At 43.0% G+C, this 18157-nt stretch overlaps 1 protein-coding gene and 1 long non-coding RNA gene across 4 annotated transcripts in view; one reads left to right on the top strand and one right to left on the bottom strand.

Annotated features, from left to right (window-relative positions):
- The window catches only part of AMMECR1 (AMMECR nuclear protein 1), a 268091-nt gene that overhangs the window by 203488 nt on the left and 46446 nt on the right, over nucleotides 1–18157 (bottom strand). For all 3 annotated transcript variants that reach the window (XR_004539635.1, XM_033946567.1, XM_033946568.1), the window contains exon 2: nucleotides 14932–15426. Coding sequence is in view for 2 of the 3 variants with exons in the window: in XM_033946567.1 (XP_033802458.1) it covers nucleotides 14932–15335 (404 nt within the window). In the remaining variant the exon portion in view is untranslated. The remainder of the gene's footprint in view (nucleotides 1–14931; nucleotides 15427–18157) is intronic.
- The window catches only part of LOC117361361, a 180524-nt gene continuing 178131 nt past the window's right edge, over nucleotides 15765–18157 (top strand). The window contains exon 1 of the long non-coding RNA XR_004539636.1: nucleotides 15765–16302. This is a non-coding gene — a long non-coding RNA (uncharacterized LOC117361361). The remainder of the gene's footprint in view (nucleotides 16303–18157) is intronic.

Raw genomic sequence — 18157 nt, 5'->3', positions numbered from 1 at the left:
AAGCAGTATTCCTAAGCTGCACACTTGGTCTTTCGCAGTTATGGCAGTCGAGTTCCAGCACAGCGAGGGATGGGGCAGTCGCAGCATTCTTTGCGGGTTCAAAGGAGTTCCATCTTGGAGGCATTTAGTTGCAATCTGTTGACAAGACATCCAGTTTCTGATTTCTGAGAGGCAGTTTAGGAGTCTCGCGATCTGGGCGTCACGGTTTCTCCTAGCGGTAGACACAGTTGTATGTCATCCACAAAGGAGTGGATCTGTATTTGGTATTTGCAGGCTATGTCTAGGACAGGTCTGATGTAAAGATTGAATAATAGGGATGATAGCAGAGCCCCCTGTGGAACACCATATTTGATTGTTCTCTGTTTTGATAGCTCATCGTTGAGTTGGACGCATTGAGATCTGTTTTTCAGGAAGGAGGAGAACTATCCAAGCACAGTGTCTCAGATTCTGATTTCAGAGAGCCGTTCAATGAGGAGAGGATGGTCAATAGTATTGAACGGTGCGCTGAGATCCAGCAACACCAGAAGGACATCATTACCCTTGCCCATGAGTTTCCAGAAGTCGTTGATATCGAGAAGGATGGTTTCAGTACTGTGGAATTTCCTGAATCCCGACTGGAAGGTGGATAGGGCTCCTTGTTTGTCGATGAAGGGGTACAATTGGTTTAACACTGTTTTTTTCCAGGATCTTGGGGACAGATCTAAAGTTCCTGGGCACGTTGGGGGGTGGGGGGGGGTCAAACATGTTTTTTAAAAAAAATTGGTCTGATACCACTGACTTCCAGTTTGCGGGGACTGCATCTGTTTGTAAAGAGGTGTTGATGAGAGAAAGAATAGTGTACACGGGTATCCTTCACTGCCACTAGGAGGTGTGGCAGGGGTCTAGGTTGGAGCAGGTAAGGCGAATACCATCTAGTTAGTATCTTGGTGATGTCGTCGTGGGAGACAATTTCAAAGCGAGTTAGGTTCTCGGTTGTAGTTTTCATTATTTTGTCTGAGTTGTGGGGGGATGATGCCTGCAGTGTGGTAGTGTCGAGGTGAGACCGAATTGTGTCTACTTTGTCAGTGAAGTAGTCTGAGAGCGTTTCACTGTTGAGTTCGATGTTGAGGTGTTGGTTGTCTCTTTGCAATGTTGTATTTTTTTGTTTGAAAAGGTTTTTTGATCTGTTGGGGGTTTTTAATAGTTGTTCAGAGTAGTACTTATTTTTAACCTCTAGGGTGGCTTTTTTATATTCATGTAGTTCCTTCCACTTGGACTTGTTACTGCTAAATCTGGATTTGTATCATTTCCTTTCTGCTCTCCTTAGTTCTCTTTTCTTAGTTCTTAAGTCGTTGGTAAACAAGGGAGAGGAGTGTTTGCGGGGATAGTATTTGATCTCTTTGGCTAGCATTAGTTCTTTGTATAGGGTTTTTTTAATCTCAGTGTGCCAATCCATGGCTGCTTCATCAACAGATTTAGAGTTGGGTTTTGATGTTACACTAGGTTGGAAAGGGCTGTGGAAAGAGCAAATGTTGATAGTGTTGTCGTATGTCTTCTTATGCTCGGGTTGCTTCCTGGTTATCACAAGACACACTAAAACTTTCTGTGTTGGCACCTGCAGATGCTAAAACTAAGTGCATAGTAATTTTTTTTTCCGGAGGGGTGTGCAGGGGCAGAGAAATGTGCTAATTGGCTAGAATGCAGGCATTACCACCACACTAACTACTCAGCATGTAAATATTGTAGGAGCCCTTAATGCCTCCTAAAAAGAAACATAGAAAAATGAAGGCAGATAAAGACCATATGGTGTATCTACTATCTCCTCCTCTCCCTAGTGGTGGTAGTGGTAAGTGTTCCTGTGGTAATTTTCTTAAATGGCTGTGTGCCAATATTAATACATATGGCCATTAATGAAACAAATAGAAATAAGCCTTTTTTGACAGTCATGTAAGAAATAGGTTAAGCATGCAAGAAAGGCCTGCTTAAGGGCATGCTATTCCCATTTCTTAAGCAGCCTAGTAATGTAGCACCATTTATCCCCACTGCTTTAGGTACCTATTCAGATTGGGAGTTTCTGGGCTACCTTGAGAATCATTTGGAAAAGGAGCTTAGTAAATGCAAAATTCTTACAACCAAACTACAGCCAAATACCAGGAGAAATGATTATAAAATGCAAATTTCAGCTCTCTAGAACCTCACATATGGCAATGGCTCAACTTATACAACTGTGGCTTTGAGTGCCAAAGGGAACTAAAGAAACCTGTACACAAGGATCAAAAAAAAACTATAAAATGTGCCAAGTAGTAGACACAGAGGAACTGCTCTAGCCGAACCAAATTGGCTCCGACCACCCCCGACGTCATCCACTAGAGCTCCTCCTTAAAAGGGAATGGGCCAACAGAGCTTAGTTAAACAGGCTTGGGCAGGCAAGCATGAGGCAGGAAAGTAGGAGAGAAAAGCAGAGAAGAGAACAGGAGAGGGAAAGAAGGAGCAAGAGAGCAAAGGGCATTGGCGAGAGGTAGATCCGTCCACTCCCCATCATCCACCGGAGCTCCTTCTTAAAAGGGGAGGGGCCAACGGCGCTCAGCACGCGAAGTTGAGCGTTAAAGGCACTCGCCTTAGCGAGAGCGCCTTTGCGAAGGGCCTTAAGAAGGAACGAGCAAAGAAGAAACACTAAGGAAGGACACCTACACAGGCAAGTATCACAATGGCAACAGGACAGACAAGCAGTAGATAAACAAACACAGTAGTAGCAGAGGGCAATCACAGCAGACACAGGACACACACAAGCAAAAGGGGTAGCAAGTTTAAAATCAAGAAAAGGACTTCACAGTAACACCGAGGACACTACACAGATTTCTACATAAGGAGCGGATGAATGTGTTCCCTAGCCCAGGGGACTAAGTCCATGGTCACAACCACTGATCCCAGCACCACCAGATAACACCAGATCGTTGGAGCAGTCTCATTCAGAAACTCCCATATCCAATGCAGAAGTTTCCCTCTGTAAGCTTCCAGGAGGAACACTGGATTTTCCCTTGTGTTGAACTGGACTCCCAAATACTCCAAGATCTGTGTCAGCTCCAGGTGGCTTTTCTGAAAGTTGATCACCCAGCCCAGCTTCTGCAGCAGTTGAATCACTCTTTGAATCACTAGTCTGCCTTCGGATTTCAACTGGGCACTTATCAGTCAATCGTCCAGATACGGATCTGCACGGGTATAATGCAACCCCATTACTTTGGTGAAGATCCATGGCACTGAGGCCAGCCCAAAGGGCAAAGCTGCAAACTGGAAATGTTGTTCCAGCATATGAAATCGCAAAAATTTCCTGTGCTTTGGGAAAATGGGAATGTGCAGATAGGCCTCTGTCAAATCTAGCGACGCAAGAAATTCCCCAGGCACCACTGACCTCACCATCTCCATTCAGATATGAGGTATCTCTTGGGCACTATGAATTTTATTGAGGCATGCAGCAAAGTTCTGAACAGATTGAAGGGGAGAGAGATGGTTTAGCAGAAGGCCAGTGAGAAGCAGGTTGCAGTAGTCTAAGTGAGAGATAAGGGTATGGACTGGCAACAGCTGGTCTGAAGGAGAAGCAGCAGTGGTGGGGGTGGTTGTGGAAGAGAGGAAAGGAAGGTCCTTTACCACACAGGTTCTCAACATGTAGCAGAATCTAACAGACACCATGTAACCTCTGAAGAGGTCTCGTGTGTGCTATATGTGGAGAAACTATGTTCCAAGGCACTAAGATTTTCTGTGTGCATTTTACAGCTGCTTTTTTCCCCCAATCATTATTTCCTATGAAAACAGGGATTGTAGGCATTTGAAGGTTCACTGAAATTAGGAAGTGGACCAACTGAAATCTAGGAAACTTTTTTTCTTTTAACATTATTTCTTCCTCTTAGTTCACGCTGTCACACTCGAAGCACATTCTGTTCACTTTCAATCAATTCTAAACAAATCACTTTCATTCAGTTCTAAATAAGATCACTGCTGAAGCAACATGCTCAGACTATAATTTTTATATATATTAGGAAAGAAATAGAGAATGAAATAAAAAAATAATTCCTAACATCCAGTTTGCATTTTTTGCTACCACCAAATACTGAGCATAGGATTTCAACATACTGAAAATTGTACATCAAGTGATTTTTGGGGTGACACTTTGATACCTAAAAGAGAACTAAAAGATATACTTGTATACCTCCCAGAAACTTGAGGTCACAATCCACTATAAGGTTATCGATTGAAGTGCTAAGCGAGACTCATTATAAAAAAGCGCAAACAGCAATTTCCACATTTATAAACGCATTGCCAGGGTCTTTGAGATTGTGCAGAGAGAAAGTGTCTTTTAGGAAGCAGCTAAAAACTTATTTATTCGTTAAAGCTTTTTATTAGTTTTGATGATGAATGTATTTTATAGTTTGCATTGTGCAAACTTTTTATTAGCATTATGCTAGTTTTTATTAAAGAACAGGACAGGATGATGTAGTCTTATAGTATGTCTGAGTATATTTTGGTTATGTATGTTTTTATTTTAAACTGCTTAGGCATTAAGAGGAGAAGAAATTTTAAAAAATAAATACCGTCCACAATAATACCGATATCCTTTTCCAGTATTGTGTAGCTATAATTTATTTAATGTAGGCAAGTGCAATGCATATAAAAAAATGATTTTATCTGCTATTTGGAATGTTTAACAAGCTGCACAAGATTTAACAGCTTTGAATAAATTTGGTATCATTTAAAATTTGATCACCTCATTCAAATAAGCAGTTTTATACTGTACTAGTCTTTAAGCCCGTTACATTAACGGGTACTAGAGTAGATGTCTGTCTGGGGTTTTTTTTTGGTCTTTGTCTCTCTCTCCTTGCACACTGCCTGTCTGTCTGTGTCTCTCCCTATGTCCTTTGTGCCCTGAGTGCCTCCTTCCTATGTCCTTAGTGCCCCTAGTGCCTCCTTTCCATGTCCTTAGTGCCCCCAGTGCCTCCTTTCCATGTCCTTAGTGCCCCCAGTGCCTCCTTTCCGTGTCCTTAGTGCCCCCTATGTCCTTGGTGCCCTTTTCTATGTCCTTAGTGCCCCCAGTGCCTCCTTCCTATGTCCCCATCATTATTTTCCAGACTTTGTCCCACCCCCACCCCCGATGCCAGCCTGCCTCCCATCCCCCTGAGCAGCATGTTTCCATTTAAACCCCCCATCCCTGATGCCAGCCTGCCTGCCTGCCATCCCCCTGAGCAGCATGTTTTCATTTACTCCCTCCCAATGCCAGCCTGCCTGCCTGCCTCCCATCCCCTTGAGCAGCATGTATCCCTTTAAACACCCCCCCCCCCCGCACCGACCCTACCCGGCACACACGAAACCCCCGTTAACCCTCCCAGCCGACTCACTGCGAGACGAACAGAAACCCCCCAGCTTCAGCAGCGTCTGAGGCACAGTAAACATGCTGCTTTGCGGTATTCTACTGCCGTGTCTCTGATGATGTCATCAGGGACGCGGCAGAGGAAATTAGACAAGTAGAAGACTGCGAAGCAACATGTTTAATGTGCCTCGGACGCTGCTGAAGCTGGGAGGTTTCTGTTCGTCTCGTAGTGGGCCGGCTGGGAGGGTCAACGGGGGTTTCTGGTATGCCAGGTAGGGTCAGCGACGGGGGGGAGTTGCGGCATGTTACCTGCCGCCGGTTCTTAGACGCGCATGCGTACTCTTACCTGCCACAGCCCGACAGATCAGCGATCACGGGGTAGGAGTTCACATGCACGCTTAGCATTTTATTATATAGGATGTAACTACTGTGGGTTTCTCCATGTACATGCAATTGTAGCCCCAATCCATGGCCAGGGACCACAATTACAGCTGAATCCAGAATGTAAACATTACCATGTCTTGGGAATTTAGATGGTCTAGGCCAGGGGTGCCCAAAAGGTCAATCGCAAAGGTAACGTGAGTCGATTGCGGAGCCCATCTTGGGCTCCATGATAAGACTCTCATTGCCTTTGTGTTCTACCTGCATCTCTACACAGAAGCGTCAGGCCGACCAGCCTTCCCCCCCCCCCCCTCTCACATCAATTCTGACGTCGGAGAGGAAGTTCCAGACTGGCCTGGAACTTCCTCTCCGATGGCAGAATTGATGTCGGAGGGGTGGGGGGGAGGCTGGTTGGCCCGGCACTTCTGCCTTAGGAAGCAGGGAGAGCTTGGGGCGGCGATGGATTGGGGGCCTGTTCCATGATGGCGGCGGCAGTGGCTAGGGGGAGGGCAGGGAGAAAGAAAAAAAAGGGGACAGGCAGGAGACAGAAAGAAAGAAGGGAATCAGAAAGAAAGAAAAGGGGGACAGGGAGACAGACAGAAAGAAAGAAGGGAGGCAGGGAGAAAGAAAGGGGAGGGAGCAGGGAGAGAAGAAAAAAAAGTTGGTGGATGGAATAAGGTCTGGAAGCATACAGGAGGCTGAAGAAATTTTGAATGCTGTCAGAAGAAGAAAATGCAACCAGAGACTCATGAAATCACCAGACAACAAAGGTAGGAAAAATGATTTTATTTTCAATTTAATGATCAAAATGTGTTCGTTTTGAGAATTTATATCTGCTGTCTATATTTTGCACTAAGGCCCCGTTTTACTAAACCGCAATAGCGTTTTTTAGCGCAGGGAGCCTATGAGCGTCGAGAGCAGCGCAGGGCATTCAGCGGTTTAGTAAAATGGGAGGGGGTATATTTGTCTATTTTTGTATGGTTGTTACTGAGGTGACAGTGCATAGCCTGTGAGTGTTGCAACATGTGCACTGGTGCATTGTAGTGAAGCAGCAGCACGTCTGCTTTGAGTTTTCCTCGTCTTTTCTCCTTAACTGACTCATGCAAAGCGATCATTGTGGTGGTGTAACTCTCCCCGGTTATGGATGTCTTGTGTGGCATGAACTCCAGAAGCTAAAGTCCTTCATCGTCCCAGAAGACAGTTGCCATGACTTTGATGCAGATTTTTCTGTCTTGAACTTTCTGGGGTGGGGGATGACTTGTGCTTCCACTGCACTGACTCCATTTTGGACTCATGATCTCTGTGATAGACCCAACTCATAAACTGCAGTCATGCGTTCATGTATCTCCTTTGCCTTTTTCCCTTTTGTGAGAAATTTTATCAAATTTGCAGTGTCTTACTTGATTCGCATGAGGACTCTCCCGACATCCTGTCATTTGGAATGTTAAGACTCGCACTGTGCATGACTAACCTTGAGACATGTCAGAATATTCACAGACTTGTTTCAACACACTTGCTACTTTCGTTCATACTTGCGTAGATAAATTATTGAATACCCCTCATAAAACCGTCTTGGAGACCCATTAGAATTGAAGTCTCTGATGACCTCTAAGTAGTGCTGCCCGATTCAGGAAATAAAATTTTCGATTCAATTTTCCTGCCCAATTGGGTGTTTTTTTCAAACATCCTGGTGGGTTTATTTTATAGCCTCTTCACCCACTCCACCCCCTTTGCCCTCTCCTACCCACACTGGTGCTGTGGTGTAAACAAAATAAACAAACAAAAAAGACTTTTCCTCTTTCAGTTAAGTCCTAGCTCACATATTGCAATCATGAAACAGAAAATAAAATGATTTTTTTTTACTTTTTATTGTCTGGTCATTATTCAAATCATGTTGGTCCCAGGCTCTGGTTTCTGTTTGTCTTCTAACTCGCTTGCCAGGGTCACCTGCTCATTCGTTGTGTCTTCTGATAACTCGCTTGCCAGGGTCACCTGCTCATTTGTTGTTTTCTTCTGATAACTCGCTTGCCAGGGTCACCTGCTCATTTGTTGTTTTCTTCTGATAACTCGCTTGCCAGGGTCACCTGCTCATTTGTTGTTTTCTTCTGATAACTCGCTTGCCAGGGTCACCTGCTCATTTGTTGTTTTCTTCTGATAACTCGCTTGCCAGGGTCACCTGCTCATTTGTTGTTTTCTTCTGATAACTCGCTTGCCAGGGTCACCTGCTCATTTGTTGTTTTCTTCTTTCTCCATGCTAACAATCCATCTTCGTCCTTCCCTTCTGTTTGTTTCCCTTCCCTCCCCCAGAGGTCTGGCATCTTTTTTTATTGTCTCCACCCCCGCAGCTGGACCCCACCATCCCCAGATCCACCATCTCTCCTTTCAACTACCTTTTCATCCAGTATCTCTCTCTCCTTCCCCACCACTCCAGGGCTCACTATCTCTCCCTTTCTCTTCCCAACTACCCTCCTATCCAGTATCTCTATTATCTCCTCCACACCTTCCCTTGTGTCCATCTTCTCTCTCTTTCTGTTCCTTCCCTCCCTCCATCCCATTGTCCACCATCTCTCTCCCTCTCCTGTTTTTAGACCCATTATTTCTTCCCCTCCCCCTCTCAGTCTGGCACATGCACGTCTCTTTGGACCCCCCCCTTTTGTCCCTCAGTGTATTTTTACACCAGTATTTTTAGACCAATTATTCCTTAACCTACCCCCACTCTCAGTCTGGCACATACACGTCTCTTAGAAACCCCCCTTCCCTCCATCAATATATTTCTACGTCAGAGGACGGGTGGGACCACGGCAGAGAGAACGTGCTGCGGAGGCCGACAGCAGCCTGCTAAGATCGCTACAGCATCAGCAATCCTCTGCAAGCTGCCATAATTAGCTTTGAAGGTGAGACTAGGAGACCAGGGAGAAAGCCAGAGGACGCTAGAAATAAGGGGGAAACATGCCGGCCTTCGGGGGGGGGGGGGCCCTAAATCTGCTGAGCCGAGGGTACCCAGAACTGGTGCCTATGCAGCACTTCCCGACTGACCTTCCCCCCTTAAGCTGGAGCATCAGCAGCAATGGACGTCCAGCAAGAAGCAGCGCTTACAGGCTGTTTGCTGCCAGAGTGCTGCCATTCCTGCTTTAGGAAGCCTGAAGGTACAGGGAGGAGGGTTGGTCACTGAATTGGTGAGCCCGATTTTTTTTAGAAAATGAAACAGTTCGAATTGATTCATCAAAGTGAATCAATGAATCAATTTGAATCAGTGAATCGGGCAGCACTACCTCTGAGCCTTATTAATCATACTTTAAGATGCCTAGTAAGGTCTTGATGCTGTTGTAAACCTCTTTGAGGTGCACTAAGTGAGCCAGTAGAAGACACGGGTTCTTGTTTCCATTATGGAGCTGCATAGCTTTGATGCTCCTGGAAGAGCTGTCAATTGCCTCATCTTGATGGGTGAAGGTGGAAAAAGCTAACACTTCCTCTGATCTGTGACTTGCACACTTTCACCTAACAAGTTCTAATACCCTTAGCAAAAGGGCCCTAAGTTTACTCACTTTTGAATCAATCTAGAATGTTCTGCTAAAAAAGGTAAATTTCAAAATAACATCCTGATCAAAAAAGCAAAGTTTGAGGGGAACGATAGCTATTTTCTATATGTGGCATAGGCATTATAAAAAGAACACTTATTACCCAGGAACAACAACAACAAAAAATTGTATTACAGTACACTCAAGTTAACCGGCATCCATGGGGATTGATAGATGCTGGATAAATGTAGTTCCTGGTTGCTTGAGAGTTACTATTAAAATCAGGACTAACTAAAACTATACTCCATACTATGCCATACCATAAACTGTTCCAGACAAACTACCGGACATGTGGTAGGCAATGCATGGGCGTACTCAGGTGTGGCGTGCCAAGTTTACACAAATTTCTGCCAGAAATTGATTTTATTTTCATTTTAATTTAAAGTATTGCAGTATTTTTTAGATATTTTTTTCTGGTTGCTTGAGAGTTCTGGTTTAAGAGTCTACTGTACATAGTGTTTTTAAGTTTGTTATCCAAATCAAGGATGCAGTACAGAATCTTGGGATATGTTTGGATGGTTTAGGGACATTTCAGACACAGATTACAAAAGTTTCTCAGCGTACCTACCGTACTATATGTTGCCGCTGATCCAGCAGCTTAAACCTCATTTGGACAACAATGCACTTTGTACAGTAGTACAAACATTGGTGACTCAGTACTGAATTACTGTAATGTATTTTATGTTGAGCTGCTGGCATCCACTTTGAGAAGGCTGCAAATATTGCAAAACTTCTTGACTAGCACACTGCATGTCCATTTATTTGCAGATTTCACTAACTTCTGGTAAGAAAACAGACTCCTTTTAAAATCGTTAATGTTTAAGGCATGACGTAATTCTAAGTTTATGTTTATATGGAAAAAGTTGAGCTCATACTCCCCAGAGTACAGAGCTTTTCATTGGCTGGGTGCTATCTTGTGCATAACATGACGTTCACATATCTTGGATTAGGAGTGAGGTTCAATTTCAGAGGCTCAAATTTAGTTAATGCTTACTGCAGTACTCGCACTGGACAAAAAAGGTTATGGTTTATTTAAAATTTTATACACCATCCTTCCTGGAAACATAGCAGGGCAGCTTACATTATAATAAAATATATAATAAGGAAAAGAACACCATTTTTAAAAAGAAAAGAAAATCATACCACACAAGAAATGTCAAAGGAGGAAAGAAAACAAATAAGCCTAAAACGTAATGGGCAAAAGGAATGTGGGTCAGTGGAAACGCCAACATCCCGCTAGTGCTGGCTACAATTTCTCCATAAGCTTTTTCAAACAAATGTGACTTAAGAGCAGCATGAAATTTGGGATAGGAAAGCTTCAAGTTAACCGTAAGGAGGAAGATTGAACATTCCTAGAAGGGATATTCTAATTGTTCAAGGAATGAAAGAGCTTTGGTGGGGCACAGGAGATGAAAGGCAAGGTAGGAAGGGGTGTCACTTCTGGAGTTCAAAAGATATAAACTTGTATAGGCAAAGTAGCCAGGTGTGCTTTAAAAATTCCTTTCAATCAAGCCTGTGGCACCCATAACAATGAGAAGTATTTTCTGTATCTTTCTGCCATATTTTCTTGGTACTTGAGGATCTTCAATCTTTCCATATAATTCAGAGTAATAACTTGGACTGTACATCTCTAATGATGTTTTGGTATTTTTCTTTTACAATTATGTCTCTTCAATGCACCCAGCTGGTTGGTTGGAAAGTAGATATCAGAGGTGATAATATCCTCTTCATTCTCCATAATTCTTTATGGGTCATGATCCTAGTGTTTTTCCAGAACAGCAATGCTGCAATGTTTGCAAAGCTTGTTGCTGTTTCTGCCTTCTATAATAATGAGAAAACTTATTTGGTGGGCTAGAACTTTTTTGTTAGTAGCCGTACTCTTGTGGCATCAGTTAAGACCGGGTACAGAGCCTAATCTGTTGTGCTTGAGGCAACAACGAAAAGCATTACCAACTTAGGGCCGAAGGGGAAATACAACATAGAGAGACCCCAGCTGCAACTGTGATCCAGCAAATAGATGTTATCTGTTGTGCTGTATGTTGCTTTTTAATTTATTAGGGTTATTTTACTGGTTTTATGTGTGAACTGACTGTAAACTGCTTTGGATAGTAGTTTATCAGTAAGGCGGTAGGCACATTTTTACAAAACCTTCCCTCCCAGCTACCTGTACTTCACCCCAAAGAGTATGCTGTCTCTGCAGCACTGATGCGAGAAACGGAAGTTGGGTTCTAGAACTGAATCTGGATCTCCTGCATGGCAGTACACGGCAATACCAACAAACTACCAAGACAGCCCTCTCCAGCTGCTTGTTATCACTTTGACAAGATGAATTTCACCAAATTTTCAAGTTAAGTTGATGCCCAAATATCTGGAAGTATTTATCCTGGAGAATTTATACAGTCATGCTGCAATACAAAAATGCTTTATATATTAACACAAATGTAGGTTTCTCTCTATAGGTGTATGTGAGACATTTGCCCAGTACCTGGTCAAATATAGACTGTACAGAGAACTCTGTACTCAAGTTTCAGCAACACAATAGATATAGAACTTGAGCAGTCTGGCCATTAACAGACAAATGAAGGAATAAATATACCATAATCAAAATGGCTCAGTATTTCTATTTTGAGGGAGTAATCATAGAATGATGGGAGGGAATCACAATCATCACACAACAGCAACCCCTAATCTTTGGATTTCAAGCTGATTATTGCAGGACCTCACAAGGTGCTCTAGTGCATGGGCCTTTGCCAAGAATTAACACTACTATGTCTCAACTGTAAGATGAGATGCAACACAGAATAGAGGAAACATCTCCAAGTAGTTGCAAATGAAGGCTCATGGCATGATACACCATTCCCAGCCCTGGTTCCAACTCGGCTGAAAGCCCAACAGAGAAGAAAAACTGTCGAGTAAAAAAATAGTTTAATAGTGATGTGTTAAATATGAAACTTAAATATTCAAGCACTACAAAAGTAAGCCTGTATGAATCGTTTCTCTTTCCAAATTGATACAGCAAAGTTATATCCCACAAGATTTCTATACTGAAGAAATCTCTATCCGCTCAGATTCATCCAAATATATAGTTTCTATAGCAAAGAGTGGAGAAAATGTTGTTTCACCCAAATATATTAGCCACTCTTATCCTGTAAACGTCCATTTATTTATCAAAGTTTCTGTATTCTAGCTCATCTCAAAATGTTTCCTTCTAAGTACAGTATTATAAACTGAATACAAAGCATTCCATAATAGGTTTTCCTCAGCTGTATACTGACATCTACTGTACTACTAGTCTTGGAGGAAATGGCTTTTTCATCTTGCATTCATTGGTTGCTAAATTCATTCTTGACTGCCTCTAATAAGTCTCTGGTAGCATTATTTGTTTCCTCATTCAATACCAAGTATCTTCCTTTCCCCATTTCATCCACAAAAGGTTCATAAAGTAAACATGACTTTTTCAAATCCTCACTCATAAACTGAGGAGAACTTGGTGCAAATATTTTCAAGATTAAATCTACCAGGAAATATTATTAACCAAAACTACATGAATTATAACAAATATCTGATTGCACATCATGAACACTAAAGATTAGAATGCACTTATGATTACTATACATGCCAGAAGAGAACCACATATTTAAAAAAAATATATATATATATTATAATGACTACTTTGTTAAAGCTTATTCTCCTTCTATAACTGCAGGAAAACAATTTAGCAAATAAGACCCCATATGCACACAGTGTTCCAGCGACAACACTTACAGTATATGCCTGTAACAGAACAAAGCTTACTAAACTTTTTGTAGCTGTAACCCAGTGTCTCTCAAACTTTGTTCCAGCACACTAAACAGAGCAAATGTTTTTTTGTGGCACATTATAACTGAAATTATAAAATTGCAAAACCAAGAAAAAATTAAAACAGAGTTACTGTATTTAAAGTTCTTTAAGCTATACAGTATATGGGTAATTGTAACAACAGTGAAACTAAAGTAGATAGAATTGCTAATCAATGTGATGGATGTGCTTGTTTTTGAGTGCAAATTAACTCAAAAAGCGCTCGATAGTCGACAAGCATAGTTACCATAATTTAAGCAACAAAGCAATCAAGGCTTTGTTACTGTTTGGATCGTCTTAATCTTTGCGAACTTGGATTTTCAGCTCTGACAAATTAAATTTTTTAAAAAAGGAATGACTGCAGATGGTGGATGATGAAATGCTTGTTTAAAAAATAAAACTAAAATTACTTGCCATTAGTTTTCAAGGACCAATTATGCCAAAGAATAATGCTTGTCTGGGCGGTTGCATCCTTATGCACACAGACGCTCGTAACATTGACAGAGTCTTGCGTATGTGACATACATGTCATCTATTCTAGTGTATGAAGTGAATTTTTAAAAATAAAGTACAATTCTGGAATCTTTTTAGGACACACTACTGTGCCCTGGCACACAGTCTGAGAGAGACTGCTGTAACCCAACGACACTGCCAAATAAAAGTTGTGCGACCCCTCTAGAAATGCAAAATATGACCTGGGCAGGCTCTCCATAGGTGCAACCCCATTTGGAGTCTGGATCTCTACAGTATGGTAAGCCCCGATATAGAAAGACTGACTTAAAGCACCAAAACAGACAATAAGCCATTCTGTTCATGTAAGTTTGTTTAATACTCACAAGACTCAAACTACACAAAGACCTAAGAACCACGTTTTCTCTCTAATATTCAAGTACACAGCAGCTATAAATCTGTTAAAAAAAAAAAAAAGTTTTGGAAAACCAAACATACCACCTTTCAAAGTGGCACACCAAAACTAGTTCTCTGCTCACACTGCACACCCAAAAGAACTTTTCCATAGAATACTGTATATAGAAACAACGTATCGAAGAAAATACAGTAGTATGCGTGCGCTGTTTCGTTGATCAAACAGTGGAAGTATATAATTTCCCCCCTAACTTGTGACATGCAAAGCTAGCAAAAAAAAAAAAAAAAATCGAAAAACTCCTATAGTTCTTTGAGAACTCAATAAAAACGAAAGAGAGTAGCAGGAATCCCACGCTTCCTTTTTTTGGCAGTCACGTCAACCTGTTTTATAAACACCGGATTTCTAGGAGAGCAAAAGAGGGGAAAAAAAAAAACCCAACCCCAAACACACATGCACAAGAAGTTATTACCAGACAAAGAAATGCAAACTAAGGCGCTCACACCATCCTGAAGGTTTTCCTTACCCCCCCCCCCTCCTCCCAGGACAGGACAACTTCCTCCTCTTCCTCCCTCCCCAGCACAGCCCAGTTTGCAAGTTGCCATCTCCAAATAAAAGGGGGAGGGGTTGAATTGGCATAAAGGTCAAACTTAAGGGGGGGGTGGCATTAGTGAACCGGCTCTGCCCTTCTGCTGGGGTAGACGGCAGCTCCCGGGTTTGAAACAACAGGTGAGGGAGAGGGGGGCTTTTATTTGACAGGGGGGGGGAGGGGTTTGCCCGGAATCATGGCTATGCAAGCAGAGGACGGAGGCGGGGGAGGGGAGGAAGTTGTGGAGGGCACTAGCGTGGAAGTTTCTACGGTTATTCCCGCCCTCCCGAGTCACGAACAGGAAGCACGAGCTCCCCCCCCCCCCCCCCCCCGGGCTGCCACTTACTAGGGCTCGTTGGTGAAGCGGGGGGTCCTGGGCGGCTGGTACCCGTACAGGTGACAGTAGAGCACGTCGAAGCAGAAGCAGCACATCTCCGCCGACACCACCATCTTCCTGGAGCCGGGGCTCAGGCTGGAGCCGCAGCCGGGGGAGAGGGTCCCGCAGGTGGGGGACAGGGTGCTTCCACAGCCCAGCCCCAGGCCGTTGACGCGGCTGCTGCTGCTGTTGCCGGCCCCGCCCGCCGAGCCCCCCAGCCCCAGCTCCCCCCGGCACTGGCTCTCGCCGCTGCGGTGGGGCCCGCCCGGACCGCCCGAGCTGGACGGAGGAGAGCTGGACAATTTCTGCTTCTTCACCCCGCAGCAACCCGCCGCCATCTTGGAACAGTCCCCCACGCACCGCTTCCGACCCATCGTGTCGAGGCGTCTGACGTCGGCGCGTCGCACGCCCCCCGGCGTGATGGCGTCACGGGCTGGACGGCGGCGCCCCGCCGGAATCCGAGGCCTGCGGGGGAGACAAAGCGACAGAGCGAGAGAAAGGGAGAAGCGGCGAGAGGAAACGAGACAAAGAGAGAGAGAGAAAGAGGGAAAAAAAAGAAAGAAAAGGGGGAACACCCGACATAATACGCTTAAAAAGACAGGAACAAGTAGAGAGAGAAAATAGAGCAAAGAGAAATTCAGAACAGAAACAAACCATAGAAAAATTAAAAAGGAAACCAGAATTAAAGAAAAAGACCGAGGCCAAATGAGAGAGGAAACGAAAAATTAAAAGAGAGAGGAAAAGCACAAAAGGGCCAGAGGAAAAAAAAAAGAAAAAGAAAGGTGGAAAGTGAGAAAAAGGAAACAGATAAAAAAGGGAAAGGCCAGAAATAGAAAGTGGGGAACAAAAATATAGTCAAAAAGGTATAAAATGGAAAAAGGGAGAAATAATATAAATTGATAAGAAATGGGGAAAAGGCAGAAGCAAATAAAATGTACATAGAGAAGGGGATTAAAAAGGTAAAGAGCAAGGGGAGGAATAAGCAAGAGCACAGAAAAGTAGAGAGAAAAATAAAAGAAAGAATACGTCAGTGATTATAGCATAATTTTTCAGGAAAAGATTTAAAATAGCAGTACAATAAGGCTTTAGGTAAGCCAAACCTCAAATGTAATTTTATTGAAAAGGGCATTTATTAGAATACCAAAATCATAAGACTACTTTCAAAGGGAATATTTTGACTTCTAAATGTACCTGGATGCCTGCTAAGCATAAGTAACAGGTTTCAGATTGTGTACTCTTGTCAGCTGTTTCTAAAGCACAAAGGAAGCTTACCCTTGATGGAAATACATGTGGAGGGTAATTTTATAACAGGAGGACAACAATGTAAATATGTCTAAAAAGGTGACTTTTAAGTTATTTTGCAAAGGTCCAAATGACATAGGCTTGGAAAAATTGTATCATTCATGTTACTGTATATTATTATATTAGTCAAAAAAGGCAAAAAAAAAATCACAGTACTGAAGCAACCACTCACAAGGTGGATCATATAATCACTTTACATGAAAAAGCCTTAAAACAAGAAAATATTGAGTCTTTTTCAGTGGCATATGGGCAGGGTTGGGGGGAGTCCAAGGTGCTGGAGCAGTCATGAGTCTGTTGGCCCCCGCCCCCTGTGACGTGAACTTCCTGTTCCAGGGCAGGGGACCGGCAGAGCTAATGGCCACACACAGGGGGTGCTCAGCCCTAGGTTCCCACCCTCCCAGGTACAACACTGGTCCTTTTATAAAGCTGTGCTGCCGAGCAGTGCACATTAAATGCTGAGCTTTTACAAAGCTGCAGTAGTGATTCCCATTTAGCAAATGCAAAGTAGCCCATTTAATTCCTATGGGCTACGTCACATTTGCCATTATGGAATTCACTACCACAGCTTTGTAAAAGAGGCCCTATGGGTGGCTTGGCAATATAGCATTGTAAAAGCCCGCATCTGTGACTTCTTTGTGTGCAGTGAATATATGAAAGGGGACAGATTCCATACAGACGTAAGGAAGTTCTTCACCCAGAGAGTGGTAGTAAACTGGAACGCTCAAAACACCCTCCAGGGATTCAAGACAAAGTTAGACAAGTTCCTGCTGAACCAGAACGTATGCAGGTAGGGCTAGTCTCAGGGCGCTGGTCTTTGACCAGAGGGCCACCGTGTGAGCGTACTGCTGGGCATGATGGACCACTGGTCTGACCCAGCAGCGGCAATTCTTATGTTCTTAAATATGTTGATCCACCTTGTCCATGTACAGTGCAGTATTCTAAACCTGTCCTGGGGAAACCCCAATCAGTCGGGTTTTCAGGATTTCCCTATTGAATATACAGGAGACATATTTGTATGTCTGTCTCCATTATATGCAAATTTTTCTCTTGCATATTTATTAGGAATATTCTGAAAACCCAACTGGCTGGGGGTCCCCCAGGTCAGAGTTAAGAACCACTGTTCTGATCAAATGTTTTTGCCGAGCTTTTGGCTACTACAGTGATATTTATTCCAGGTCTGACTATAATTTGAGATTTTTGGTTTTGGAAAACTATAGAAAATTTTGGGTATATTTTCCCGATTTTTTTTTTTTGTTATTTTATAAAGGCACCATAGATGCTTATGTGCCTTTGCAAAAAAGGTTCCCGGAACTCAGCCCCTGTAGTGCATAAATGGTAACGCATACATTTCCATTTCCTTTGGAGCAGGTATAAAAGTGTGCATGTTCTCTAGGAGGTAACTTTACAAACCATTAACACACTTAAACGTGCTCTTATAAAATTAGTCACACCTTATCAATTATATTACAGCTACTCAGAATTTCATACCAGATGTCCTGTATGGAACCTTTAAGAACACAAAAAAGCATAAGCTGTTCCTATGGCAGACCTGATGTACTTATTCTTAGATTGTTTTTTCTTTCTCTAGGCAGGGTTAGGCAATTCTGGTCCTCGAGAACCACAGGCAGCTCAGGTTTTCAAGATATCCCCAATAAATATGCATGCGATAGATTTGCATCTCAAGGAGGCAGTGCATGCAAATCCATCTCATACATATTCATTGTGATATCCTGAAAACCTGAGCTGTCTGTGGCTCTCGAGGACCGGAATTGCCTACCCCTGCTCTAGAGGATCCTCAGATTACTATTAGAGTAGCATAACTCTATATTGGCTATAGTCTTCATCGATCCTCATAAGTTTTCTCAAGGGTGTCAATGCTATTCATTTTTCATGA

The sequence above is a fragment of the Geotrypetes seraphini genome, chromosome 5, assembly GCF_902459505.1.
Source record: "Geotrypetes seraphini chromosome 5, aGeoSer1.1, whole genome shotgun sequence".
Classification (NCBI taxonomy): domain Eukaryota; kingdom Metazoa; phylum Chordata; class Amphibia; order Gymnophiona; family Dermophiidae; genus Geotrypetes; species Geotrypetes seraphini.
Note: the sequence above shows the minus strand (reverse complement) of the source record. Positions and strands in the feature narration are given on the sequence as shown.